This window comes from Platichthys flesus, chromosome 19 (assembly GCF_949316205.1).
Source record: "Platichthys flesus chromosome 19, fPlaFle2.1, whole genome shotgun sequence".
Lineage (NCBI taxonomy): Eukaryota > Metazoa > Chordata > Actinopteri > Pleuronectiformes > Pleuronectidae > Platichthys > Platichthys flesus.
The window spans coordinates 6,417,032-6,444,881 of record NC_084963.1 but is presented as its reverse complement, the minus strand read 5'-3'; the positions used below and the strand labels follow the sequence as shown (position 1 = coordinate 6,444,881).

General features: G+C 44.5%; 1 protein-coding gene across 1 annotated transcript in view; it reads right to left on the bottom strand.

Moving 5' to 3' along the window:
• si:dkey-112m2.1 (transmembrane protein 132C) overlaps nt 1–27,850 on the bottom strand; it is an 86,429-nt gene that overhangs the window by 35,842 nt on the left and 22,737 nt on the right. The window contains exon 3 of the mRNA XM_062413270.1: nt 18,932–19,075. Within this exon, the coding sequence (XP_062269254.1) occupies nt 18,932–19,075 (144 nt within the window). The remainder of the gene's footprint in view (nt 1–18,931; nt 19,076–27,850) is intronic.

Here is a 27,850-nt window from a genome sequence, read left to right as displayed (position 1 = left end):
ATCAATCAGTTGTCTCAGCACGACCGGCTGTCCTTCATCAAATAGGGTTTTTGAAGCCGAGCGGGTGGCAGCGGGGGGGGGGGGGGAATTAACAGATGGAGAAATTGTGTGGACAACAGTTTACACAGCTGCCTCGGCCATAATTGAATCCTGACATGTGAGACCGGCAGTAATTCAACAAATCAGGCGTGACGATGGACAGGATGAGCAGCTCCTGGCGGCCATCTGTCTTATCCCCCCCCCCCCCCCCCCGCTTTGATCCCTCCTGTGTTCGGTAAATCTGTCACACAGTCGTCTTTCTCACAGTGTAAAATCTCAATCACGTCTAAATAGGGTAAAAGGAGGCACAGGTCCCACACATCTTTGTAGACTTCATTTAGAAATACGAGGCCGATATCTGGAGAAATTACAGTGAATCTTCGGTCCTGTGCAGAACTCATTAAGAGGATGGGGGGTAAAACTTGGAATCTCACACTAATAGTAGTTTTTTATTTTTTTTTCCTTGAATTACTTACCTCTCTAGCACTTATATAAACAAGGATACAAAGTGATTTACAAAATACCTATAAAAACAGGTGAAATGCTGACAAATTTCAAATCTAGTCCAGTAAACATGTTAACATTGTCCGACTGAGTCTGTGTTCGAAATCACTATATAGTCCACTTCCCGAATGTTTACTCAAATTGTTTTATTTCTTATATAGCGCCCTAATTGTTTCCCATAATGCATCATGAAAAGTTGAGGAGTGGGGGGAGCAGGAACAGCAGGAACAGCCATCGTACAGATATCAGTACGAGCTCACAGTATTGTCCTCTAGAAGTCCCCGTATAGTAAAGTCATTGTTAGTGAATGAGTTGTGCCAAACACAGCCTGAGAGTTTCCTCAGGCTTCAATCTAAACTTATTTCCTCCTTTTTCACCTCATACACTCATGTCATGTATTTGGTAACGATCATTCTATAAGTTTCTAAGTCTTTGTAACGTGATCACTGTTTCTTCTCTTTCTCTCTCACATGATTCACTTCCGCAGCTGTTTTCATTCTTCTTCCCTTCCTCTCCAGCTGTGCGCCAAAAGTATTTTCTGCGTTTGTGGCATCGATGATTCTATAAACAGGAGTACGTCCTGATTCTAATTGGTTCAAGACCTCGAGGGAAATATTATTATATCTCTAATAAATAAAAGCTGGTCTCCATCGGCTGTGTGGTGATAAAGGTCACATTAACAGAGTGGACTTCCCCCGACTCCTCCGGTTCGGCAGCAGCTTCCCCGAATGTGTGCGTAATGAGGTCATTTAGCCCGGTGTAGACCGGGGTCATTAGAATATTATGATTAATAAATTGGGATTGAGTGCAGCAGAAACCATATTTTGTGTGCGTGTGCATCTCGAGGGAGTCCAGGCTCCTCTCTAATGAGTTCCCCTATCTCAGGTCCAATATCTGTCTCTTCCCTCCAATGATGCTAATGAGATCCCATTGAAACCAGCAGAGCTCGCCCCTGACACTCATCCTCCACTGCACCGGCGAGCAGCCGAACCCGCCGTGCAACACGAACGTGATAGTTTGGGGGGAAGCTTGTTACCGGCGAGTTATTCCGCCGCCAGGGCCAGTGGAGGACCTGTGGGGGTTGAGATGGGTTGGTGAGCAGGAGGAAGAGTTGCAGAGAAAGAGAAGGGGCCACGGAATGAGACGGGAAAAAATTATAAGGAGCGATCGCGAAAATGTGTTCCTGGTGTAATTTTCCCCCAAAGAGAGCTCGCCGAGCCACGTCACAGCTGTGTAGTAATGTACGACGCTCGTAAAACACTGTAAACCCTAACCTTGTGCTGTCTGGGATGGGGGGGGGGGGTGCTGTGCTGCCCCAGTGATGCCTGTTTCATCTGTGTGGGATGATGTGTTTATGGGGCAATAAACATTGACATATGACAGACAGATAATGAAAGAGATCATAAAACGAAACCATGTCAGCAAGCAGGTGATATGTGGAAACACCAATTTATGTATTCGGTGAGATTTCCCCCAGGATCTATCAGACCCACGACACCAGCGCTGCTCCAGTCCGAGTACAGATTGGTTTGTAGGGCTGAGCTGGAACGACTGGGAAGCTCTAATCTCTGCTGGGGACATCAGCTTCGGTACATGTCCTTGTTTGGTCAAATATATTATTATGACACGTACGGGCTAATATTATTTGTACAGTAGTTATTTGAATAGTGGACTTTGCTAAATTAGGTTCCTGTTTTTTGTTTTAATGCGTTAGAATACGTTTGTACTGTTATAGCTTGTGACAGTTGATGTGCTGCTTGGTGGGGATTGGACTGACCGTCTTGAAGTTTCTGATTTATGTGTGATGTACAGTTTAAATGATAAATGGATTTTCTCCAGAGGTTTTCCTTTAATAAGTGAACAACACAGCAGTAATGCAATGTAATGCATGGAAGCTTAAAGCAGGCTTTATTAAATCCTTGTTCAAATATATCTGCCTTAAAAGGGAGTCAAATGAAATACTAAGAGGTTGATGGGAGCTTGGGTCATAGTAAATGGCCACAATTGTTTCAAATGCTGTTATTTATTTGATGAATTATCATAAAAATCCATGAGAAATCATAATATAACATTAATTTACATATTATTTAGTTATTCTTAGAAGCTTAGTGATGTTTTGTGCATGGTCTTTGGTTTCCAGCACTAACACAGTTACAGCAACGTAAGCAAGACGTCCTGCTCCAGAATGTCCAACAGTAATTGTCTCTGGAGATTTGAAGCGGCCTCATGGGGGTGTTGCACAGCCTCAGAGGTTTGTGTTCACGTTGGACCATCTCCTCTTCCCTGTTTTCTGACACAACCCCCCCTCTGTTCTGTTCTGTTGCTGCCTCTCTCGCTCATTCCTCCCCCCTGACCTCTCGCTCTTCCCTGTCCCCTTCTGTTCCTCCTCTCCTCTCCTCCTCACCATCCCTCTCTCCTTTCTTTACCCATTGGTCTATTTTTATATCTTTTCCCAGTGCCATATCTTTTCTTAAATTCCTCTCAAGCGGTGTGTGAAATGAGAGGACCCGAGCGTCCAGCATGAAACAGATGTGGCTCCACGCATCAGCCAATCAAACGACAGCAGCGTCGCCATTGGACTTTGTATCATATCACAGCAAAAGCCAATCAGGGACTCAACACAGGGAAGTGAAGATATGAACATGGAGCACAGACTGCAAGGGGAGTCTTTTCTCTTGTCTGAGTCAGACCTGACATGTGGTGCCAGAACAATAATCACCATTTAAATCTTATTCACTGTCACAACAAGTAAGAAAAAAAAGTGTCAGTTTTTCTCCTGAACACTGTTTCAGAAACACCCTGCTTGTCACATTGCAGCAAGGTTCCTGGAAATGTACGTAAATAGATTTTAACAAACACACGCACGCACACACACACACAAGCACACACACACACACACACACACACACACACACACACACACACACACACATCAAACTGTCTCATCAGAATGTAAACGTCAAACACACGGAGTGAAAACCTTCCCCGTCTTTTTTTCATCAGCACAGTAGAGACATTTTTATTGAAGGTATTTGAATTATCTTCTCTGTCAGTATATTGAATGTGTGTTCACTACAATATCTGCTATTGGCAGGATCATAAACTTTTCTACACTGGAGTCTGGTAAATGTTACCTGCTAACAGCCTGACTGTGAACCGTGGTTATGTTTAGGCAGCTCAAAGCTTTAGGATCACAAGAGGGCGAGACTGTGATCTTTGTTCAATAGTTTTAAAAGATCTGTGGTGATTTGAACCGAAGGTCTCCGAGAAAATGCTACGCAAAAAAAAAGCCTTTAACCTCCACAAGCTGTTTTAGTGACCATGGCGAAGATCCTGCCTGTAATCTCACATTTCCTTTAAGAATACAAAATAAAGCATCACCAGCGAACATAATCCATGCATCAGTCTCCAAAATGTATTAAAATGTAGAAACGTGCTCCATCTTATCACCGTTCAGTGTTTGTTTTGGGACGTTGTCAATCCACGTCCAGGAAGTAGGCGGGCAGGAACATGCAATAACATGCAACTGTTTCAAACCAGTGAGGAAGCAGCAGCCGCTAACGGCTTCAGACAGTTGTCCTCAACAATGGATGTTATTCATGACAGTAGACGATGGAGCTTGGAAAAAAGATGATCGATAACGCAACAAACACAAAGATGTATCCTCATGAGCCGTCTCCTCCTCTTCCTCTTCTATCTTGTTATTGTGGCTTCGAGAGGAAGATGTGATGTAAACCAGACAATCGGATCTCAGACAGATCTCATCGCTGGTTAGAATAATATCTAAATACGATCTGAAAACAAGATGCGCCTTAGTGGCTGTAACTGGAGTCACTGTTTATAAGATTACAGCTAATTTGTATGAAATAAATGCTCCTGCTGCCGAAGACAAACAACCCGCCTCGTGAATCCCCGTGAGAACGAGTGTTTACCTCTGAGTCACCTCTCAAATAAAAGTTTAAAGAATGTGTGGAGGTGAGCGAAAGGCTTTGCAACATTTTTTGGGAGGAAATGTTTGTCTTCCAGTCCGTGCTGGTGTGCAGTTGTAAACCATTGAACTCCCTGACAGAGGCGTCCAGAGACCACGCAGCAGCCGCGTGGAAGCCCCGCCTCCTCCACCTTCTACCTCCCGGACACTAAACCCGCTCTGGAGGAGCAGCCGGCGGGTTACGAGCCACACTTAAAAAAACACTGGATACAATAAAACACAATCAGCCACTGTACAAACACCGCCCCGTGTTCTCTTATTGATTCCTGGGAGCTGTAAGAGCGTTAGTAAAAAATTCTCCAGAGGGCTATGGGTGCTCATCCTCTTATCCCGGACAATAAGATCTACTCAGTGTGACTGGCTAATCTCCCCTCGGAGTCTCAACTCTCCGACGGAGACGGCACTTCCCTCTCCTCCTCGTGACGCACACATTCAGTACACACGCTGATGACGAGGGATTATATCGAGTTGTCCTTTTCCATTGTTTGCCTCCGAGTTGCAGCATGCCACTTAAATCCCAGGACGTGCATGATTTTGAGGCTTTGTGCACTGCGTCCACAGAGAATCTATTTGATCGCACTTGCTGTAGTCTTCTTTTATACTTTCTTTATCTTTTCATCTCTCTTTCTTATTTGCTTTTTGCTTTTGGCTTACCCCCAACCCCCCCCCCCCTTTTATTCACCCTACCCTCTGTTTTTTATTTTAAGTTTTTCTGTTCTTATGTTGTTCTATCTCTCGACGTGGCATCATTTTGTGGCAGTGTTGTGGTTCACTCTCCTTTTCTCTCCCACGGCGCATATGTTTGGTTATTAGCTGGACACAGTGAAGGCCAAACAGAGCATGTGGATGGCACTTTACCGCTGCTCTTAACTCTTATGTTTTCCAGGAATAGACACACAACTTCATTATTCGTTATTACCACTGGATGTTTCGAGTTTCTTAGAGTATTTGCTTTCGTGGAAAGTCTTGCCACCTTTGACGTTTAGTCTGCATCCGCAATTCAGGATTTTTTCCCACTAATTAAATGACTGATTGAGGTGCAGGCTGAATTTGGGAAATGCAGTCGGACATGTAGCAAAAAACCTTGGCTGGATATTTGAACCGATGACATGCAGATCAGCTCAAGGCCACTCGTCTGCACGCGCTTCAGAGCGTGACCTTGTTGTGGCGAAGTCTTGCTGCAGTTTTGAGATCGTTTCTTGTGCATCTTTAGCAAAACCTGCCCACATTTATTCTCAGCCTATTGCTAAGGATTTTTTTCCAGTGTCGGCTCTTAACAAGGTTCGAAACCCACGTAATGATTTTCTGCTTTCTGAACTGGCGCGAAGCTGCAAGGAGTCCTAGCCTCAGAAACACCTCTGGGAAGTCCCAGACACCGTGTCCATGATGTCCTCAAGTCCACGTGGAACGGACGTGTTCAAAATACTTAATCACGATCAAATAAAATCACACTGGAGAGCACGGTGAGAAGTGGAGGGGAGGGGGGGCTAAGAACAACTGGGATAGGCGGGATGACAACACAACGATGAGTGTCAATGAATCATTACGAGTTATATGCTAATGTAATGAAGCCTCTCGCTATATCATGTAAATGAAGTGACTGTGGGGACGTGTGCTCCGGGGAGAGAATCAGGTTTTATGGCACACAGATACCAGCAGGTGGATTTTTTTTTACCTAAAGTAACCTGCATGATAAGTGAAAAGGGGTTAATTACAAAATTCAATTATCAGATTTTTTATGTTTTTCCCCTTATTGGCTATATTCCAGAGTTCCTGGAATCCACCTTGTAGTAAGAGAGGTTAAAAAAAGAGCAACGATAAATCTTTCAATATTACATGTAGCATCGCTGATGCAAATTCAACTTCATAATCGTCTCGTCTTTTATTCATTTGGCCGGAAGCATATTCGCCAACATGGTTGACTGTAAAATCCAGAAGGTGACGCGGCAGAGTGTTGTAAACATGAGGATTAAAGGTGAACATTAGTTAAACAAAAATATCTGACACTGAGGCGCCACAGTAGAAGTTGAAGTTGAAGGGATTCGTTTTAATTTATGTTCACATGTTACAAAGGGTTGTGTTGATTGTGTCCTTGCTACTTTCTAATGAGGTGTGTAATTCTCTATTGTTCGTGTGAGGTACAGTCGATACTGGTGCAGTAGGGGTTATTCTAATGAAAGAAATGTATTTCATTTTTTATCTCTCTCTGTCTTTTAGTTAATCAATATGACAGGAGAACACAATTTCTTTACTGATCGATTCTTTTTTCTTCTTCCTCTGTGCTTCACTACAGTATGACAATGCATCTCCCAATGACAATTTTCCAAACCAATTCATGAGCAGCATGTGTGGCCTTTTTGGTTTGGATTGGTATCTGGTTAAAATGCACTAGAATGGAAATCATATTTATACTTTCAGGCTTTTCAGGCCTCACAAAACTAGGTGTCCTTGAATTAGCACACTTCGATCCTCACATCTCCCTCTCCGTCTCCCTCCCTCACACTTGGAGGTACCGATGCATGTGCACGGCCCGGCTCCAGACCTGGACAAACAAACTGGTCCAGTTTATTAAATCGGTGTATGTGGACCGGGTTAATAAGAATGCCAACCCTTGCCGTGACCCCTCGCTGGCCCCGGACCCCTTGCTTCTGCTCCCTCGCCTCATTAATCTGTCAAGTAAACAGAACCTTCTCCTCCTGAACCGGCAGGATGAGAGGAGGACTTGATGAGAGGAGGGAGGGAGGGAGGGAGGGAGGGAGGGAGGGAGGGAGGCGTACTGGCCCTTACTTCCCCTTCCATTTCTCTCCATCGGCTGTTCAAAGACGAAAGTCGTGCAAACAACCTTCTAAGGTCGCAGTCTTGTGATCCGAGCTTCTCACCCAGTAAACACACAAGTACACACATACACACCCCAGAGTCCTGCTGAATTTTAAACGATAACTCTTGTGAATGTGTCGATGCCAAGTTTCATTTACACCAGTTTGAAAGCTTTTTGTTACTCTTCCGCGTTCGGGTCCTAATAACCTCATACGTGACGTGTAAATCCAAAATGTGCAAATCCCTGAACAAGTTCCAGTAGTATACCTTGAGTATAAAATACACCTCAAAGCGAGCTCTAAAGCATTAACAGGGGCCAAGGATTCAGCGGATGATTTATTAGAAGATGAAGTGGATCAGAGGGTTTGAGCCTCCGGTCCCAAGGCCAATAGGGCTGCCTTATCAAACACCACCAGGCTCCATGGCCAATCTCCAGCTTGTCTGTGGGCAAACTCCACACCGGCCCCGGCTTGGGTTGCTGATAAAAGTCAGATTAACTACAGAGCTTTGTTATAAGGAAAGCCGGCTTCACTTTTACCTTAACTTCAAATGTACTAACACGCTCTTTCCCTAAATAAATACTGCAAGAAACAAGAAAAGCTCATTTTATTACTGTATAAAGACACGATTATTACGCGGCTTCCTTATCCGACTGTGGGGGTTCTATTTTAGTACTGGACAACATCGGGAGACCGCTTCTAAACGTTATCCGGCGAACACGACCGACTGACAGAGCAGATAAGAGAAGACGTTAACCCCCCGCTGGTTTCCAGCCGATCTCATGCATCAGCGGCTTAGCCTGCATTACCTTGATTAGCCACCGAGCCAGTGTGGAGTTCACCGTCCCCGAGGGGCTCAATCAATGATGGTTCACTTCACGTTGTTCTGGTACTTGTTCACTGATAACACCGGGGTCAAGGGTATCATAGAATCCACTGTAAGTGTGTAATTCACGTCTCGAGTTGTTGAGGTTGGACGTAGGAGGAAGGTGGAGGATGGTGGAGGATGTGGAATAAATCATTGACCCCGTGGTTGAATTAATTGTGTTTCATTAGTAGCATCGTGTCCGTTTTGATTTCCATCGAAGGTGGCAGGCTGGAGGGAATAAATAAGATCCGTGTTTTTATTTTGATCGTGTTAGACCCAGGGGGCCGTTTCCTCTTTGATTGAATAAAGGATGAGAACCCCCCCCCCCCCCCCGCAACACATACGACTCATATGCCACTCATGCAAATTAAATTACACACGATCAATAATGCTGATCCATCCAACGATCACATAGTTGCCTGTCTTATAGGAATCTTTCTTATAATACAAGGCAGGCAGCGAGAAGAGGCCATTTCACCGGTGCATTAGAGGCCCTACGGGTAAACGCAGGGAAATAGAAGATTGCCTAAAAGGATTACAGAATGTATTCAGATATATATTTTTTTATACCAAATTGAATGCTAGCCATACCCCTGCGATAAGGCAATTGAAGTAAACAGCGGTTCACAAACATATAAATTAGACCACCCTGAGAGGGTAATTGCTTGCCTCCGCTGTCCATCATCCGTAAAACTGTACTTTCAAAGGACCATTCACACATTCAAGGACACGCAGGAAAAATGCATTCTCTCTCTCTCTCACGCACATTAACACAAGCCTACAAAGGTAAACACATCTTATCTCTACCTTACTTTGCCATTTTATATCTCCTTCCTCCCACGTACGCGTCTAAAGCTCTTCATTTTGTCTGCCGGACTGCATTGTTCTGAACCGTTGTTGATTAAGCCGATTGCGACATGAACTAATCAACGTTGCCACACTCTTCAAGGACCCAAACTAATGGCAGCCTGTTCTTTAATTTCCTTCTTAATCAAATGCAGATAAATAGGTGCACATGTGCGGCACACACACAGACACGTGGATACCCTCGGCAGTCAGGTCATTAACATCCGTGCATCTCACTGATGTATGGAGAGCTGGTATCGGACTGGGCTGAAGGGATCTTTGATTTAAATCAGGTTGTAAATGCAGTCCCTCTGGTCCTGCTCCGACTGGCCATTGATTGTGTGCGTTCAATCCCCCCCCCGTGAGCTCAGCCTGGTGCAATCAGAGAGAACAGCACAAGGCCCTCTGACCTCTGTCCGTGAAGTGAGGAGGACTGAATATCGAACTCCTTTCTCCTTCAATTTTCCCTCATCATTGTTCTGTCAGCTACTCCGGCTCCTAACGACTCTCCAGCATGAAGTAAAGCTGCCTTATAGACACATATTCACTAACCCAAACAATCTACATTTGCATGGACTCGCAGTTCATGGGGTTGTAGTTAAATGTCACCGCTGAATGAACAGCCAATCCTTTATTCAAATAGGCCGTGGTACATGAATCTATGACCAAACTGTGGCTCTGAAGGCTAATTTCACAAATCCGACATGCCCAGCTAACGTATGGTTTACCCACTGATAACAATTGCATGTGTGAGGGGAAAATTCCCACAATTTCCCGATGATGGAGAAGAAAAAGCCACATTGTAATTGCCTTGCATTTCAAATGAGGGGTGAAGAGAGTGAGAGGACCTGTCACTGAGATGGGGCGAAGAAGTGATGAAGAGCGGGAAAAAGATTGCTCCGGGCTATTATTACCATATCATGAGAACAATCAATCAAATTGGGTTAAAATGTACATGCTGTTTCAAGGCCACTTAGACGTGCATAATGAGATCATGAAGGCAGCACAGCCTCAGAATGTGGCACCGAGTCGGCTGTTCGTGCTCCCGGGGCTCCAGGTAACCTACGAGGGATTTGAACCCAGTGAGCAGCACACTGGGATCCACACAGCTCCATGGGTTTGTGCCTTTTAGCCTCGGCCTGGTCGACAATGGAGCTTGTGATCGTGCAATCGTAAACAGAACTCATCATTGTGAGGCTGGAAGATTTAACCTGGAGATCACTGCTTTACACATGAGCATCCCCTCGAAATATTTCCATCGAGAGTTTCCATTGCATCCTGCCCTTATACTTCCCTCTCCATTCTCATCCTCAAGGACGTGCAAGGACCAACATTCCACTTGGGATGAGGAGGACATGTCTCCCTCACCTTTAAAAGTGTGTCCCCTTCGGTTGATTATTTTTCCTTCGCCATTGAAGTTATGTTTTCGTCCAGGATTATGCAGAAACTAGTACCAATATCATCAGATTCTGTGGAGGGGTGAGGTGTGATCCAAGGAAGAACCCGTTCACTTTAGGTGAGGCTCCCGATCAAGGGGCGCGTCCAGGAAAGTTTTTTTATTTTGTTTTATTTTAAACTTTCTGATATTCATGAGTGTTTGCAATTTGGTGCAGACCCAAAGCAAAATCTGGAGGTGGTGAATTTAAAAGTTGTTTCACAAGGGGACTGTCGGGCCTTGGCAGAGGACTGACCTCCTCTAGCAGCAGCGAGTGCCACGGTCGGGGGTTGTGTGTCTGAATGCAGCCTAAAAGCAGAAAAACCTGCAGAAACAACTCAAGGCTGAAAAACATGCCAACTTAGCCTCAAGGATTTAAAAAGTGCTCTCTGATAGGAGCCACTGGAACTGCTACCAGTATAAACACTAGTGCTGCTAAAGCATTTAATACTGGCCTAACAAAATTATAGAATCTAAACAAATAAACTGCTAAGGAAACATCATCTATCTGAATGTGTGTGTTCTCTATAAAGAAAGCAAAGACTCAGTTGTGTTAGTTTTTACCCCCTCACTCCCACCCCACCAATTCTCCTATATATGTGCGTTTAAAAGCAAGAACATCTGGTATCCCAAGTTTAAATAATACCTTCTGAACCAACTGTCAACCTTTTCATGGCTCTTTCTGAAGGGTCAGGCTCTATCCCAAAGTTACTGGGAATTCACATCTGTAGGAAATTGAACGGTAATCCATGTTATAGTTGTTTGAAATATGAAAACAACTGACCGACACACAGAGGGGAACTTTACCGTCCCTACAAGGGGAAAGCCCCGGGCTCGCTCAGACTCATTGATTCGGACAGAACGGAATTTATATGACAGCAGGGAGATGAGATCCCATCATCACTATATGTGTTTCAGCTGGATGGTGATAAACAGTGGTGTTGAATTATCGCCTGGCAACACAACTGTTTACACACCTCAGCAGGTAACGTCACATAACAATAAAACAGGGACATAACGGCGCCCTGGATGGAAATCTCGCCCCGGCAATATAGCAATGCTTAGCAGAGGCAATCTTATCTAACTGGAATCTTTATAGACTATTTATATTGGGTTTGTGACTTTCTTCTATCCCGGGCTCACTGCGGAGTATGCTAATCATTTCAGTCTAAAACAAGCTTGGAGCCCCCCCCCCCCCCGCTCGCTTCCTCTGTTTCACAGCAAAAAGCCCTCAGAGGCTCGTGTCACCTCCCTCAGCAGATGGCTGGGGCCAACACAGAATGACAAGCCTCGATTACGCCCGATGCCTAAAACACGACGGCTGGAAAACAATTTGAATCGCTAACCTATTTTCACACCAGGACTTTACACACACACACACACACACACACACACACGAGCCACACTTTCTTCATCAAAGCCCCCGTGTGAAGCTTTCCACGCAACTTCTACGCATTCGACATCCTGACATTCACACACACACACACACACACACACACACACACACACACGCACACACAGACGTCATTGTTGGCTCATCCTGTTGTGTCGTCCCACAGATGTACCTCTGCCGTGTTGTTTTTAGACAGCAGCCTTAAGAACCTTTGCTTTGCAGGGTTGCGTCACTTGCACAACGTCTTGTCAATCTCGCAGAGTGTAAGTTGTGTTTCCCACTAGTTCACAGCCGGAGTCTTCTTCAGCAGTCACAGACGAAGAATGAACGGGGGGACATGTTTCATGATCCCACGGAGTCTGGAGGTGAAAGGACGCCGGAGGGTTCTGTTTGTTTACTGGATTTGTTTGTTTGATTGCGTGTGTGTTTGTGTGTGTTTGAGAAAGAGAGCACACAGCCTTATGCGTGTGCGCACACAGTCAAGACTCAATTCATATTTACTGTACAGAATATATTGTAGTGTTGCATGTTAGAGCAGTCCCCTTAAACTCAATCATGCTGCAGCCCACACTCCTGAGCCGGTGTCTGACATGACCTGCAGGTAGAATCCGGAGAATTGGCTCGGGAGCTGAACTCAGTTTATCTGTCACACATCGCACAACGCTACGGGAGGTTCTCTGCACAGACACTTTCAACAATTCCTCTGAATTATTCACTGCAGAGATCACGTGACTTCTTAACACACAGACACCGGTGTCTTCAATGTGTATGGTTCCACTTTTCCAGCTATAGACATCAGTGTGTCCATCATATGTGTGATAGATCGTGTTTATTCCAGGGATATGGTGAAAATGTCAAAAAAAAAAACCTCTATAACGCTCTGTTATGCCCTAAACAAGTGAAACATGCCTGGATCTGCCTCTTTCTGCAGATCAGTGCCAACCTGTTATGGATTTTTTTCTTGGTCCTCACCCATCTTTCCACAGAGTTTCATGAAAATCCTGTCTGTAGTTTTCACTACTGACAATACGATGGAAAGGGATAGAAACTAAACCTCCTCCTTCGCAGAGGTAAACAGCATCAGGGCACTTTTTCTGCTGAAGTCCAGGCCATAGCAGTCATGGAGCTAAACCATATTTGTCCCACTTGCAATATTGCACAAGTCTAAATTAAATGCTGTCACTAAAAGAGAGGTTACGGTCCCACAAGGTTCAATAAACAGCGAGGGACGGTAAATCTGTCCTGCTCGGATTCAGAGTGCTGCGGTGAAATGGTCTCGTAAAGATAGTAAAATATTTTTCATGAACCACAAACTGTTGTGAATGAGCGAGTTTAAGGTGCTGTGGAGATTTCTTTAATTGACTCGTGTGGGAACGGCTTCACAGCAGTGGTCCTCCTCACGCTGTCTCAAACCGCCATTCAGGGCCGGAAGCCTCCACTGTGATTAGCCAGCAGAAAATCAGCTCACCAGCAAGGAAGAGGTAAATTAGAGTCATAACCTAATGTCTTGTGATTTTTTATTACGCTCGGCTGCTCTCATAAAGTAGAGCTTAGAATTCTGCTGCCCGCAGTGTGTGATAGGGAACTGAGTGTCTTTGGGCTGGGCCTGATAATACTGATGACTAATTAAGGAACATGTAAAAGAATTTGTCGAAGCCACCATGAGAAATTAAAATGGGCAAATCTAGTGATGAGAAATATTCTACTATACTTGTTGCAGCTTTAATCAAACGTAAAGAAAGTGTATATTTGTCACTAGTAAATATATAACTTCAGCCACTAGGGGGCGTCTCAATCAACACAATGACAAAACCCTGGTTTGAATACGAAGTGAAGCAACACAGGATCATGTGGAGATGAAGATCTCATCAGGCGTAAACCATCTTCACGGATGAGGTCATGTTTTAACACACGACGATTGAATAATCATGATCAATCACAAGTGACCAATACAAACATCTGGAAGGATAAAGAAAAGCAGCCTGGCTAAATGTGTGTTCCTCCTGTTTGTTCTTTCTATGCTAATATTGCTCTGGCATCGCAGTTTCATCCCGATTGAAAAAGATCCATTACTCAAAAGATCTACTTCAACCAACAGATCAAACCAGGGACGTTGGCTCATGTTTGCAAAAAGAGAATCTTTGAAGTCCAGCGAGTCTCTCTTATTCATGTGCTAATTTGAGAGAGTGCGCAGACTGAGAAATGTCGGCCATTAAATGCAGTTTACTTTAATTAGCTGTTGGACGCCGTGCCTCACCTCCAGCAATTACAGATCGAAGTCTCACCGCGGCCGGAACAGGCTCCTGATTGACACTCCGAGTTCCACAGCTACACAACCTCCCTTTGTTTCCTTCTCTCCGCTCGTCCCCTCGATCAAACAGCGACTCCAAATTGTGTTAGCTTTCATTAGAAAAGAAATAGAGGGAGCCAGACGCAGCCGGAGTACCTGACGTGCATGGCTCATGACTCTCTCTCTCTCTCTGATTGTGATTATCCTAAAGCGACAACTCCATCGACACATGGAGGACCCTCCCGTCCCACTCACATCAACATGTGCAGGCACAGAGAGCCAGCGAGAGTGTGTGTCTGTGTGTGTGTGTGTGATTCCAAAGTGTGTATGCATTCCCCGTGCTTAATTAAGCCAACAGCTGATGGGGTTTTGAGCTCTGTAGCACTCGCAGCAAAACGAATTTGAATGAGCTTGTCGGTGTCGGTGAGGAGAAGCTGCCTCCACTTCCATGGTGACGCCGTGAGGACGCGGGGTCGGAGGACTCGCTGCTGAAGGACGCCATTTGAATGTCCTCGTATATCTTCATAACCGAGCAGCCAGTATTGTCTTCATGAGCATTGCACCACGCTGATCCTGCATCAGTCAGCTTTATTACCGCCTGGAGACTCCACGCACGGCCGCGTGCACAGCAACACATCTGGGGATGAGTCTGCGTGACACGGGCTTTGTAATAAGAAGGACGGGGGGGGAAACACATCATGTATTTTCTTTTTCTGATGTTTTACGAAATTATTTTGAACTGAGTCACTTTCTACTGATCTGTTAAAACGGAAAGAGGACGATGTGTGTGTGTGTGTGTGTTTTCTTCACAAGTGGAGAATGTGTGACTGTGTGAGCAGATCGGTCCCAGTTAGGCTGGAGATATACTCGCTGTTTAACTGGCTGTGGCATGAACGTTTACATATATTTGCGTATGCACTGGTACTGGAGGAAACCTCAGGAGGACACTCCGGAGCTCAGACCATATAGAGCTGCATTTGCATTCCTATTTGGAAAATAAACATGGCAACATGCATTTACTGTATATTATGATTTCGTGGAAAATTGGTCTCGGTGCACCAGTGATTGACGTGATTGATTTAGTGCACGCAGCCAAGGCAACTGACAGATTAAAGACTAAATGCGCCGACCGCACCGTCCCCACTCCGGTTTTAAATTACCTTCATCTTCTCAGAGTAGTTTCCATATATTTACTGAACAAGAAATACGGATGCAGTAACTGCAGACCTCCTCCAGGAGCTTGTTCTCAAAGCTACTATCTGGAACTGGAGTAGCCTAAACCCAATCATGTAAAGAAGGCAAATACATTTTTGACTAAACTCCAATAAATGGTCAGAAACGTGGTTAAGGCTCATTGTTGACCAATCTTAAAATTCCACGATTGGCTACTTAAAAACCTGGTCTGAGGTCAGTGGTGCATGTGACTGTTAGTGCAGGGTCAGTTTATCCAGATTCAAATATGAGTCTGCGTGTTGTCCAACCTGTGCACACAGAGATAGTCTGCTTGCATCATGCTTCCTTGTCACGCGTGAGCAGAGATTCGTTCTTTGTCCCCACCTGGAAAATCTGAGCGGAGGCAACTCTGATTGGTTTATTGTATGTTACACTCAAAACACATCTATAATTAATCAATAAAAAAAAGACTATAAAAGACAATCAATGCAGCAGACACAGTCCAGCGTTCCCCTGACATTAATCAAGCGAAAGGGGAATTGGAAATGTGATGAACGTCTGTGATGATCCTCACTTCAGGCCGTCTGTACTGTTCTGTGTGTGTTTTTTTTATCGTGAGTGGCTTTTAAGACAACGTCACAGTGATGTCGTCTCTACCTTGACCCAGAAAAGACACGCTGCTGTTTATCTTCCAGCTCGAGGCGTTGATGCTGTTTCAATGGATGACAAAGTGAGCCTCTGCGACATTAGCAGACGTGTCCTCTCAAACGCCTCGCCTTCCATCTTTCCATACAGCCCTCGATTCGTGACGATCTTTCAGCACTTAACCTGCCTGATGCAGTGTCTTCCCACCGGACTGAATTGAAATGACTCAACCAGTACGGATCTATTACTGCAGAACGGGAGGGAGTGTGTCGAAAAAAAGGAAATCCTGGCAGGTACCAGATAAAAGCCGTAAGTTATTAAAGGAAATTGCTATTGAGGCCTTTGGAGGTAATTGAACAAATCCTCCTAAGTTATAGCTTAAATTCATTATTTTCTATTGGAAATGGTTCTGGAAAATATCTTCCCTGAAGAGGCTCGAAAAAGCTTCTTCCTTCCCTGAAAGTAATTCAAAGGGACCGGACCAGCGAGAATCCAGAGAGCTCGTTTTGTTCCAGTTTAGAAATCAGAAGCACAAACCATGTGTAAACCTGAGAAACCCTAAAAGCATCAGGGCCACAGCAGGTGTCGCATTATCACTTCAATACCTCAAGGTAGTCTTTTGTCCGAGTGCAGAATTGTGGAGCATAATAACCAGATTGGAAGTGTGTGACCTTGATCCGGCCGGTCCTGTATAATTCAAATTCTCTCCTCGGCGGGGTCCCGTGAAAGAGACGCATGCAAATGATCGACGACTTGTCATTCATCACTGTCGTCACCTCGACACCCCGGGAGGAAATGGCAGCCCGGCCAAGGGGGTGTCACTTCCTGTGCGCAGCCACTTTGTCTTCGCCCTGAAACCGTTTAGCTGCAGAGTCGAATGTCACCTACAGTAAATCCTCGAACGCCCACAAGAGACACACGTTATTATTCACTAATGGACACGATGTCCCGTGAGCATCAACCTCCCACGCACCAGCGCACATACATGTTCACAATTCCTTTGTCGTGACCGGATATTTGCTTGTGTTGAACTTTTTTTGAATGTATGTAATTACCCAGCAGGGACAAAAGCAAATTATACACAGCCTGGCTTAAAGTAAACTTTTCAAATATATGCAATACATTACACTTCCTGAAGTCATACTTATAGGATTACCCATTGGATTTGGGTTTATTTGAACTACTATACATACTCTGCAAGCTGCACCACGGGAAATGCCTGCCTCTCAAACAGCCTTTTTTAGCAATTTCATTCCTAACTGGCTAGAAAAACAACTTTAGATATTCTAAGCTTTGTGGTAAACATTTGTTTGACTCAGAATCCTGTCGGTATTTCCACAGTCAACACAGTTTCGAGTGTCTATTGAACCGCAGCCTCTTTGCAGGAATGGATAAAGAAGCTGCTGAAGATTCCTCTATTCTTTTCACAATATCCATGTGAGCTTATTTTGATGTTGTTCTTTTATTTTCGACCACATAGCTCATTGATGTAACAACTCCGTTTTTTTCGATGTTTGAACATCTTCAAAATTCATCATCGGTTTTGAAAAAGGTTCACCACTGAATTGTGGTAAAGCCCCTGTGGGATATAAACACTGTGATGGATCACTCACCTTGAGGGAGCGGCGAGTCTCTGCTGAAGGATATTTTTTGTCGAACTGAAAAGCTTCAAATATAATTTTCTTAAAGGAATTTTATGCTTTGGAAATGTTCAGCCTTATAGTAAAAGATGAATAAAATGTATGTAAGGGGATAAAACGTGTGTAGCCACCATTCAGGTGAATTAGTGAGACAGTGACTGACTTCTTCAGCTGGTCATCCGTCTGCTTGGTGAGTAACTTAAAAGTTTTCATATTAGTTACTTTTATTAGAGATTAGTTTAATGAAATTCTCTTGTCTCTCTTTTATTTCTAAGTAAAACTATGATTCATTTTGAATCTGTCAACTCTGCTCGGCTTCAACCCAAGGTTCATGTTTCTGTGAAATCGTTAACTTTTGATCTGGTTAGTTTAAGTTTTACATTTTGATTTGGGGAGCGCAGTGAAAACTTCTGTTTGACACACGTCCTGTCATCATCACCCTACGTGGGCTGCGTGTACCTGCACTTGACTTTGATCTGTTTTGTAGGCGGGCCTACATCTCATGTCTGTTCTGCTGTTGTATCTGCTGACTCTTTCAATTTGAATGAAGAAAAGGAATTCATTTGGTTATTGTATTGCTGCTGTTACATCATTATGGAATCATTGCCAACAACCTGAACGTCTTCATCGTTTAAACAGGATTTCATTAAAGGTAAAGACTACAAGCAATCCTGAGAGCTGCTTCTTTTTCTTTTGCTTCTTCTTCTATCGTTTGATGCCGTCTCAACTTCTTGCACTTGGTCTAAACTATCCAAAGGAAGGGTCAGTCCACATCTTTCGGTCCGTAGGTGTGGACCATGGCCCTTGGCACCTTTCACCCTTGTTATCTTTTTCGGACTAAACTGAAAAGTCAGAAGGTCCAGATCAAAGAGGTCCTCAATCAGGTCCTCAAATGGCTGTGAACACAGCAGTGTCCTCTCAGAGGGTCTCACACTGAGTTTTTCCTGCAGGACTATGTGTCCTAATGTTCTGTCCAATAAAGAACAGGTCACCCGGTGCAGCCGGGTGACTCCGTGATGTATTTTAGGAAAACAGCGGAAATCTATAGTGACACCGTGTTCTGGTCAATGCATTTTATTGACTGCGCTTGGGACCGACCAGAGACCTGAGTGCAAGGCAGTGCCAAGGAATGAATGGGTCAGATGCTGAGTCATGTTCTCTTTCAGCCTCACTGTTTGCACTCGCTCGCTCGCTCCACCGACAGCTGCCTGAGAAGTGAATGAGTGTCCGGTGGTTCAGCCGGGAGCTCGGTTCACATCTCCTTCATTCATTACATCGATTCACACGACTGTACCTTTGGCCGAAGCTGTTCTCCTTCCTCCGGCAGTGGAGGGTGACGACTCGGTGACCTTCACTCCGGACGTCCTGGCTCACCGTCCACGCCACCGGGTTACTGGCTCTGGCTCCGAGGAACGCCACGCCGTCCTTCAGCCGGACCCTGCAACACACACACAAGTGCAGAAGTTAGAAGAAAAGCCATGAAAATAAGAGTTTGAACTGTCACCAGAACAGACCACAAAATAAACTTTAAAAACACACACACACTCTTATGCCTTATTCCTTCTTTCGCGACACATACAAACCCCTCAAAAGAAAAACATCAAATGTGGCGACGATAAAATTGTGTCGCACAAAAACAAACACTCCCATACAGACTCTCAACTAGTGACTAAAATAATTGGACCACAGGAAGGGACTGAAAAACATGCATCATTATTCTAAAACCTCCTAAACTGAAGCAAAGACAGAAGTTTGCAGTTGCTGAGTCGTTAGAAAAACAAGACAAAAATAGAGTCATAAAAATGTTTCTTATTCATTTGGAATAGTTCATGTATAACATCATGTTATATGAGCGAATGAGAGAATTCCAGACCTTGTGAGATGTTCTTGGGATGAATTTTGCTTCAGGAAACTTAGGTACAGGCCAAATGATTTAATTTGCATTGCTGGAAACTAGCATCAGGAGAACAGATGGCGTGTTGGCTGAACTGAAATAATGCGGGTCACGTGTCGGGAGTTCAAATTAACCTTCTTTGAGTGTACTTGTTAAACGGAATAGTCTTTCCCTGTAATATCTCATCATTAAAAACCATAAAAGGAGACAGACTTCATTCCAGAGAGGTTTGGGTCATGTTCCTTCACAGCTGGACTCTAACCCGCCCTCGTGCCACCTCTGCCCCGGCCCCCCAACTCCCAGTTTTGTCCCTCCATCACTTCCATTACTCCTGGTCACAGTCTGTGGGAGGCCACACAGGTACCTGATAACCGTGACCTACCCTTCCGCTGGTAAACTGACGCCATTACTCTCCTTCTCCTCCTGTCTCAGATGAAGTTACCGTGAAGTAGATGAGCTGCTCTCGGTACTTCCTTCCAAACATGACAAATTGTTCTTATTCAATCCACTGGTACAAATGGGGCAGAACATCTAATGTGTGTGTGTGTGTGTGTGTGTGTGTGTGTGTGTGTGCGCGCAAATCCAACAACAGCACAAGAAGGTGAGGAGAAAGACACAGTTCTATTCAGCAGAACATGAACGACGGGTAATTTCTCCCCACATCAAAATAATTGGAGACTGTCCTCGTTCTGCGACTTGCAAAAGATGAGGGAAAAAGAAAGAATAGATCTGAGCATTAACAGGGGAGATAATGACATGATAAACCATGCAGCAGTCCTCAGAGGAGCACGGCCATTTCATCTTCCATGTTCTACCAGGACACTTTGATCTTCTCCAGGCTGCAGGGGCAGGAATAACTGGCCTCGCGTCGGCCGGCGCTCCCGACGAGCCGAGATAAAGGCCTCCGGGGTGGACGCCACCGACAACAACCGGGAGGAGAGGCCTGATTGCCGGCTGCCCTCCTGTTTCCCACTCGTCACCTCGGCCACAGCGCAGTAATTACTGGAGGCTGGCGAGGGGGATTCAGCGCGACACTGGACCGCAGTGATAATCAACTAATGACTCTTACGGTAAACTCCGTGCCGTATTGATCAAACGCAAATTCCAATTTGAGGAATGCGAGGGTCGAGGTGATCTGAGAGCAGCAACTTTTCACTCTCTCTCTTTCTGCCCCTTTTATTTTACATATTTGCAAACTAGTGGTGAAAAGTTTTCCTGATTGCATTAGTGCTCAGCTTGATGAGCGATTGATTGTTTCAGTCATTACCCCCGCCGGCGCCAGGGAGGTTATTCGCTTCACCCCTGATCATTTGTTTGTGGGTTTGTTTGGAAGCGAAATTATGCACAAAAAAGAACGATGTTGATTCCTTTGGAGTTGCGAGGAGGGGCGGGGCATGACCCACAGGAGAAGACATTCAAATGGGTGCGGATCTGGATCATTGCTAGATTTTTTGGGGCCTTTTCACTGATTTCCAGTAATGATTCATAGATATTGATCTTGATGAGAAAATAGGGACATTGAGGGGACTGATATATATGAGTGTGTGCAAATTGGTGCAGATTGATTCAATGTAAAGGGACTATTGGGTCTTGGCACAGGGACGCATTCCCAGGGCCACAAAAATGTGAATAAGAAAGAAGATGTTCTGTTTGTTGGCATTTGGACAAAAGAGAGAGAGCGATGTTAGAAACTCCTCTGAGCTTTTGTGACGATATGATCGGCATTTCATGGTTATCACTAAATCTCTAGACTCTATGGTAGATGACAGGATAAATATTAATATCAATGTACTTTGAAGCACAGCTGAACTACAATGTCCGAATACAACCGATGGTCCGAGTCCTGTGAAATCCAAATGACTTTTAATTGCTAATTTCTCTCTTTCTTTCCATCTCTCTCTTCGTCCTCTATTTCTCTCATATTCATTCACAACTTGACACACAGACCCAATCATGTGCTGTAACCGACCAGCAAGGGGCCAAATTAACAAATGGCATTTTGCAAATGAGATTGGTTTGGCTAATATGATTTGGGGTGAGGGAGAGGAGGGGGAGGCAATAAAGGAAAGCAATTTGAAGGGGGAGCCCCCCCCCCCTCCTCCCCCCTTTTACATGCATCAGCACATGAAGGCGCCCCATTAATTCCATGAAACCCTGCATCAGTGGGATGAGTATTTACAGATGAGATGAGGCTCTCCCTGATTGATGCTCGGAAATGACACCCCGGGAACGGCCACTGCCCGGATCACATGTCAACACACCTTGCACTCTGCCTCTCGCATGCTGAATGAAATACGCCACCAGAGCGCATTCAAATGAATGTCCCTCACACTGCACAACATTACATGGAGCACAAACACTTCTGAATAACTTAAAGGCTGCGTGAGACCAGGTATTTTGTAAAACTGCCTTGAAAATACATTTACCTAAATCTTGGCAATTTATTAGCAAATAAGTCCTGAAGAGTCACAGTTTACTACACTGCACATTTGATGCAGGACAGATTTGTATTATGTCTGAAAAAAAATGAAAAATAGTAGTCTTAGGCAAAGAAGGTGGACAAACTGCACCAAATTCCATTGATCGCGACTGGACAGAAGGGAAAGGGCGAAACTGCAGGAGCTCTTTACAACCTGTCGTTCAAAATCATATCTTTTGACGTCTCGTGGTTCCCAGGACAAAAAGAGTCAATGGGACACGAGGTCTGCGTTATTGCCGGATCGGAGAATATCGTGTGAAAGGTCTGGAAGAGAAGACCTGTTTTAAAGGTGCTAGAGCAGAAAGAGGTGGTGGTTTAATACCAGAGACCAGGTGGGCAGATTTGAAAGGACAGGCTTTGTATTAGTGGTGGATGAAAAACGACAGAGGATGGAGGGAAACAGTCGGGAGAGAGGAGGGGCTGTTTTATTGGCTCAAGGGGTGAAATAACAGCTTGTAGTCACCTCGGGTTATTTTTGTCTATTCAGGTCTTATATCTCCCACAACAAGAGAAGAGGACGTGTCAGTGTCATCCTCAGGAGCCCATTTGCAAGATGTTCCCCTGCATTGAGCTTTAAGTTGAAATAATGATGAGAAAAGGGGAGAGAGACAGGAGGAAAATGGTTCCCTGTATTGTTGTCCACGTGGTAACAAATCATGACTGCGGCAAAGATGGAGGCGGAGAAATTAGAGGAGTCGATCACTTCTCACACACACACACACACAAACACACACACAAGAGAGCACGGGTGTCAGTGTCGAGATCTGATATAATTTTAACTCATTGTGAGAGAGTGGAGCTGGTGGAGGAGACTAACCTTTAGTGGAGATAAATGAAAGTGAGAACAATTGCTCTTATATCAGCTCTACCACAAAGGAACCATCTTTGGCTGCTCCATCAAAGAGTGGCCCCTGCAAAGGGGGGGGGGGGGGGGGGGGGCACACGAAGGAGAGCTGTAATACACCCACAGTGAGTTCATATACAACCAGTAATTGGCTTCATCGTTAACTAAACCCCGATGAAAAGTATCCAGCCTCTGAAAGGAAGATCGCAAATCGGTCTGGCTGTTACATAGAAAACACATGGTTTAGAATGTTTTCCAGTTTAATTTCCAAGTTAGCCAAATTCAATTTACCACAGATTCTAGGGAGCGAATCAAACGAGCTACTTTCGTCGACCCGCCTCTTTTAATTCTCAAACACCTGCAGCCAAATCGAGTTATGAAATAAACACACAAGCTGTTTGGGCCCGAGTCCCGCTCCCTCCTTCCACTCTGCATTCCTCTGCCTCCCAAACAAAACAAAAAACAATGCCCGTCACCTCTGGGTAAAATTCAATTAGACGGTAGCCAATGACAGGTGAGCCCAGCTGGGAGCTGGCTCGATAAATTAGGAGGGTGAAACCGGGGCTTTCGCTGCAGATGCTCTGAGTCAATTAGCGGAGGAATAGTTGTCGGCGGAGTGTTTTTAGGGGCCAGTGGACACAGAAGATGTGGAGATAAAGAGAGAGCTAATTCAATTAATGACTTTGATGCTGTTCCTCCCATTATCTGAGCTAGTTAAAAGTGCTGGCGCGTGGCAACACTGCGAACGGGGGGGGGGGGGGGGGAACGATTAACACGATCAGATAAAGACTCTCACCAGACAAAGCTCGTGCATTCTGCCGTCCGACCCCTTTGTCTCACTTTCAGCGTCTCGTTTCCTACACCCCTGTGTGTAATCGATTCCTTCCTTCCTTCCTTCCTTCCCTCCTTCCATACGCTTCCTTCCCCTACATATGCACACCCAAGCCTATATCTCAGATCACTCCTAATCCCTCTCCTTCACCAGACCTCCCCCGTTAAGCCTCGCCGCCCCACACAGTTTTTTTTTTGTTATTAATTTTGAAGGGAACCAAACAGCCTGCACTCTGATGGTCACTCTAATTCCCTTTATATAATTACTTCAGTTTGGTGGGCTAACCTTCGTCAGGTAATTTGAAGGTCTACCAAGTGAAATGCCTCCATTAACTGGGAGGAACTGAAAGGCGGCGTGTGCGGTTTCGATTCTTCTCTGTAATTAAGACTTTGTGGCGCACAATAACTGTTTTGAAAGTTATTGTGCACACTCGCAGAGAGACTCAAGGTTTAGTTACGTTTAAAAAAATTCATGATTTACCAGGAAAATTCTAGAAGAGAGCTTCATGGTTCTCAAAGGATGTATCCTGGAGATTTCTGAGAGCCCCGGACTATTCCTCTAGTGCCAGCAGGTGGTTGACGTTGGATAGATTACCTAGTAGTGGATGTTTTTTAATGAACAATTTGTGTAACCTGTTTTGTTCCCATTGCATCCAGCCTCACGAGACGTTAGCATTACTGCAGAGCCGAGGTATTTCTCAATCTGAGTTCATCTCTGTACTTCTTGCAGATTTCGGAAACAGTCACACCCCAATTGAGTTCCAGTACAACGTCAACATCGAGCCAAGTAAGTATTCTTCGCCTGTCTTGTTTATTGAGAGCTGACTTGTGTGGGATTCTACATTAACCAATTAAAAATAAAATGTGTTCCCAGTTTATCCCAATAATGCCTGTTTGAAAATATGATTTTTGTTGCTTCACGTCATCCCAGTACCTGGCTGCCCAGACGTCAGGTTGTGTCACTGTGCACAATGTCTTTGTGGAGACATAGTGTTCTATCGAGCCCTGTGGCAATTTACAGCTCCCTATGTTGTCTGTGGTTGTGATATTTGATAACACTCCTGGTTTGGAAGATGACACTTGGTCTCAGAGTTCAAATATAACATTCATTGCTGCTACTGTTTCTTAATGTGTGAAGCTGAAACGCTTCTATATAGATGACTTTTACATTACATTACATGTCATTTAGCTGACGCTTTTATCCAAAGCGACTTACATTTTTTAGAACACTCATTATTCATGAGGGGCCATTTAGGGGTTCAGTATCTTGCCAAGGACACTTAGGCATGCAGATGGGATAGAGTGGGATTCGAACCGGCAACCTTCTTGTTGCAGAGCACCCGCTCTATCCCCTAGGCCACGCTCTCCCCGGCTGACTTGTTGAACCGTTAGACAAAGGTGCTGCCTCTGTGGACCCTTATGTTCAGATACCAGATTAAAAAATATAAAAATAAATGTATAAAATGAAAATGATGAGAAGGAGCATGATCCATTCAACTTTTCATTTGATTTTGATATCCGGTATCTTGCGGATTTAACTGTCAGTTTTGTTATTATCCTAAAAGCGTCTGTGAACCTTTGAATGCTGCTGTTCCTGTTGCAGATACTCAGGAGTCTGAACTTCTGAGTTGAACTATTCAGATCTAATCTCCCCAGTACAGGTGTCTGAACTCAATGTAACCTATAGAGAGAACTTTAAGTCTCTTAGCCCTGCATATTTTATTACTAAAGCCTCACTCTCTGTCTGCTGTCCTTTCCTTATGCTGACTATTATGTTGCTATTGTGCATGAGAAAAAAAAAGAAATCAATAAAGAAATCCATGAACTTTCTAACTTTCGGAGCAAGCTGAAGATTCAGGAAATGGACACACCGCTGACACCTGCAGTAAACAGGCCAATCCAATTCAATAGCCTCCAAACAAACGCTATCTCATCGCTAAACTGTCAATACCCTCCCTGCATGGACTTTACCGAACTTACTCAAAGAACAATCTCTGGGTTTACAATCCCATCACTTTTTCACCTTTTAGATTTAGAGGGATGTTTTGTGCTATATTCGAGGAAGGCTATCATCAGCTCCCCTCCTTCCACACACCCTCTCGTTTCCTCTAAATGTCGCTGGGAGGGCTGTTTGAGAATAAAGCCTTGCGTGAGACTTATCCTGTCCTTCACTTTACCCTTGTGAAATGTCAATTTCACTTCTCTCTGGCTTTGAGCGCCCTCCTCATCTCACCGCGCTCGCGGATCGATACCTGTGTGATCCGGAGCAGCCAGCGAGGGGATGTGTATCAGAGCCGTAACGGGTCAAAAGGGCTAAACATCTATCAGGGGACAAAGATGATCAAAGGGAGTAGTGCTTAAAGTGCCACTGATTCATTTCAACCTGGAGTGGATTCCATTGAGTGCTACTTAATTGAGGAGATGCTGACTGTCGCCAAACGCCACACATGTTTAAACAGACTGTAAATAAAGATGGATGACATGACGCAAGATGGCGGCGTTCATATTTGAAATATTTTGGCCTCATTTCAGGATAGTGCGAATAAGTACATATCTTAACATACGGTCTATGAGTCTACGTCAGGTAGCTAGATATGGATTTGCACCATTCAAGAATAGAGAAGGTGATTTTCACATAGCGTGGTGAGGAGTAGCCTTCAGCCAAATTCTCTCCTCATTCATGTCTGTAAAAAAAAACACACACACAGAATGTGGTGACGCCTCGTCCTAACATCTACAAGTCTTTTTCTAATTAAAATGAAAAGCAGCCAGATGACTGACATACGGAGCCTGGATCTGAGCTCTGGGAACAAACTCACGCCTTTAAAAAAAAAAAAATAGAAAAAGAAAAAGAAGAAATAACTGTCAGAGGAGTGCAGCTGACTTCAAATGAGGAGAGGTTCAAAAATGCGAGCTGGCCATAGCCTCGTGACATGAGCGCATTCCTCGACAGATCAAGAGCCATCATATGGGCAGGAGCTCTGAGAGATGAATTTGAGTCGAACTCAGAGAAGCCCCTGAGCTGCTCGGAGGAAAGGAATATTTAATTTGAAAACCTGGGAAAGATTTGAATTATACAATACATCTTAAATGCATCTTAGCGACGAGAAGATCATCATCTCACGTCGATGGATTACACATTTTATTTGGATCCCAGGGGTCTGACGGGAGCGTCGCTATCATCCACAGTCACCACGACCGGCTTCAGTCTGATGCTCAGTCTGTGACAACATCTGTAAATGCATTGGGCTTCATTTGGCATTAAAAATAATTAATTTCAGTGCCGCTAGCCACATATTACTGGACATTACACAAAAAGCAGAATTCTTCAAACATTTTTGGCTCCGATAATAATAATACAGTGAGATACATTAATGTATTTCTGCATAATGCATAGCTGCTATTTTGGGCCAGTTTATATACTGGCCCAAATATATATAGATATCTATATATATAAGCCATGACAGAGGGGGGTGTATAATGTAATTAAGGCAACAAAGAGAAAGGATGAAGCCCAAAAATAATAGGACATGAAATGGCTGCTCCTAAAAAGCAAGATTTATCAAAGCCTACAGCTCAGAGCAGTCGATGACTTTGTTTTCTTTAACCTCCCTCAAGCACTCATTATCTCCTCATGTCATATTATATTTAAGCTTATTTCTAAAACTGTGAGAAAAAAAAAAGAATGTCAAAGAAAGAGGCAACAAATAATGCATGATATTCTGAATAACGAAACAGGCTTGATGTGGGTGGGTACTGTCTGCAAAGTCAAGAAGCCGTGTGTGTGTGTGTGTGTGTGTGTGTGTGTGTATGTGTGTGTGTGTGTGTGTGTGTGTGTGTGTGTGTGCAGCGACTGTGCACATGAAAGCGGACCGACGGGATGATGACACTGAGGGGCGTGATGGCGCAACACCCGCTGTGGCCAAAAAGCGAGTCACCTCCAGTGCATCACAGCCCGGCTCTCCACACGACAAAGTAAAATTCAGGGAACATCACCAATCCACCGCCCTACATGTGGCAACAGCTCGACCTTCGCTTGATGGGATTTGCGGAGCGAGCACCGGATTTCAGATTAACCCAAATTTGTTTCGTGACTTTTTTCCTTTTATCAATTTTTTTAACCATGTTTGCAGGAGTGTTCACCAAGCAGTGTTCTAAAAAAGTT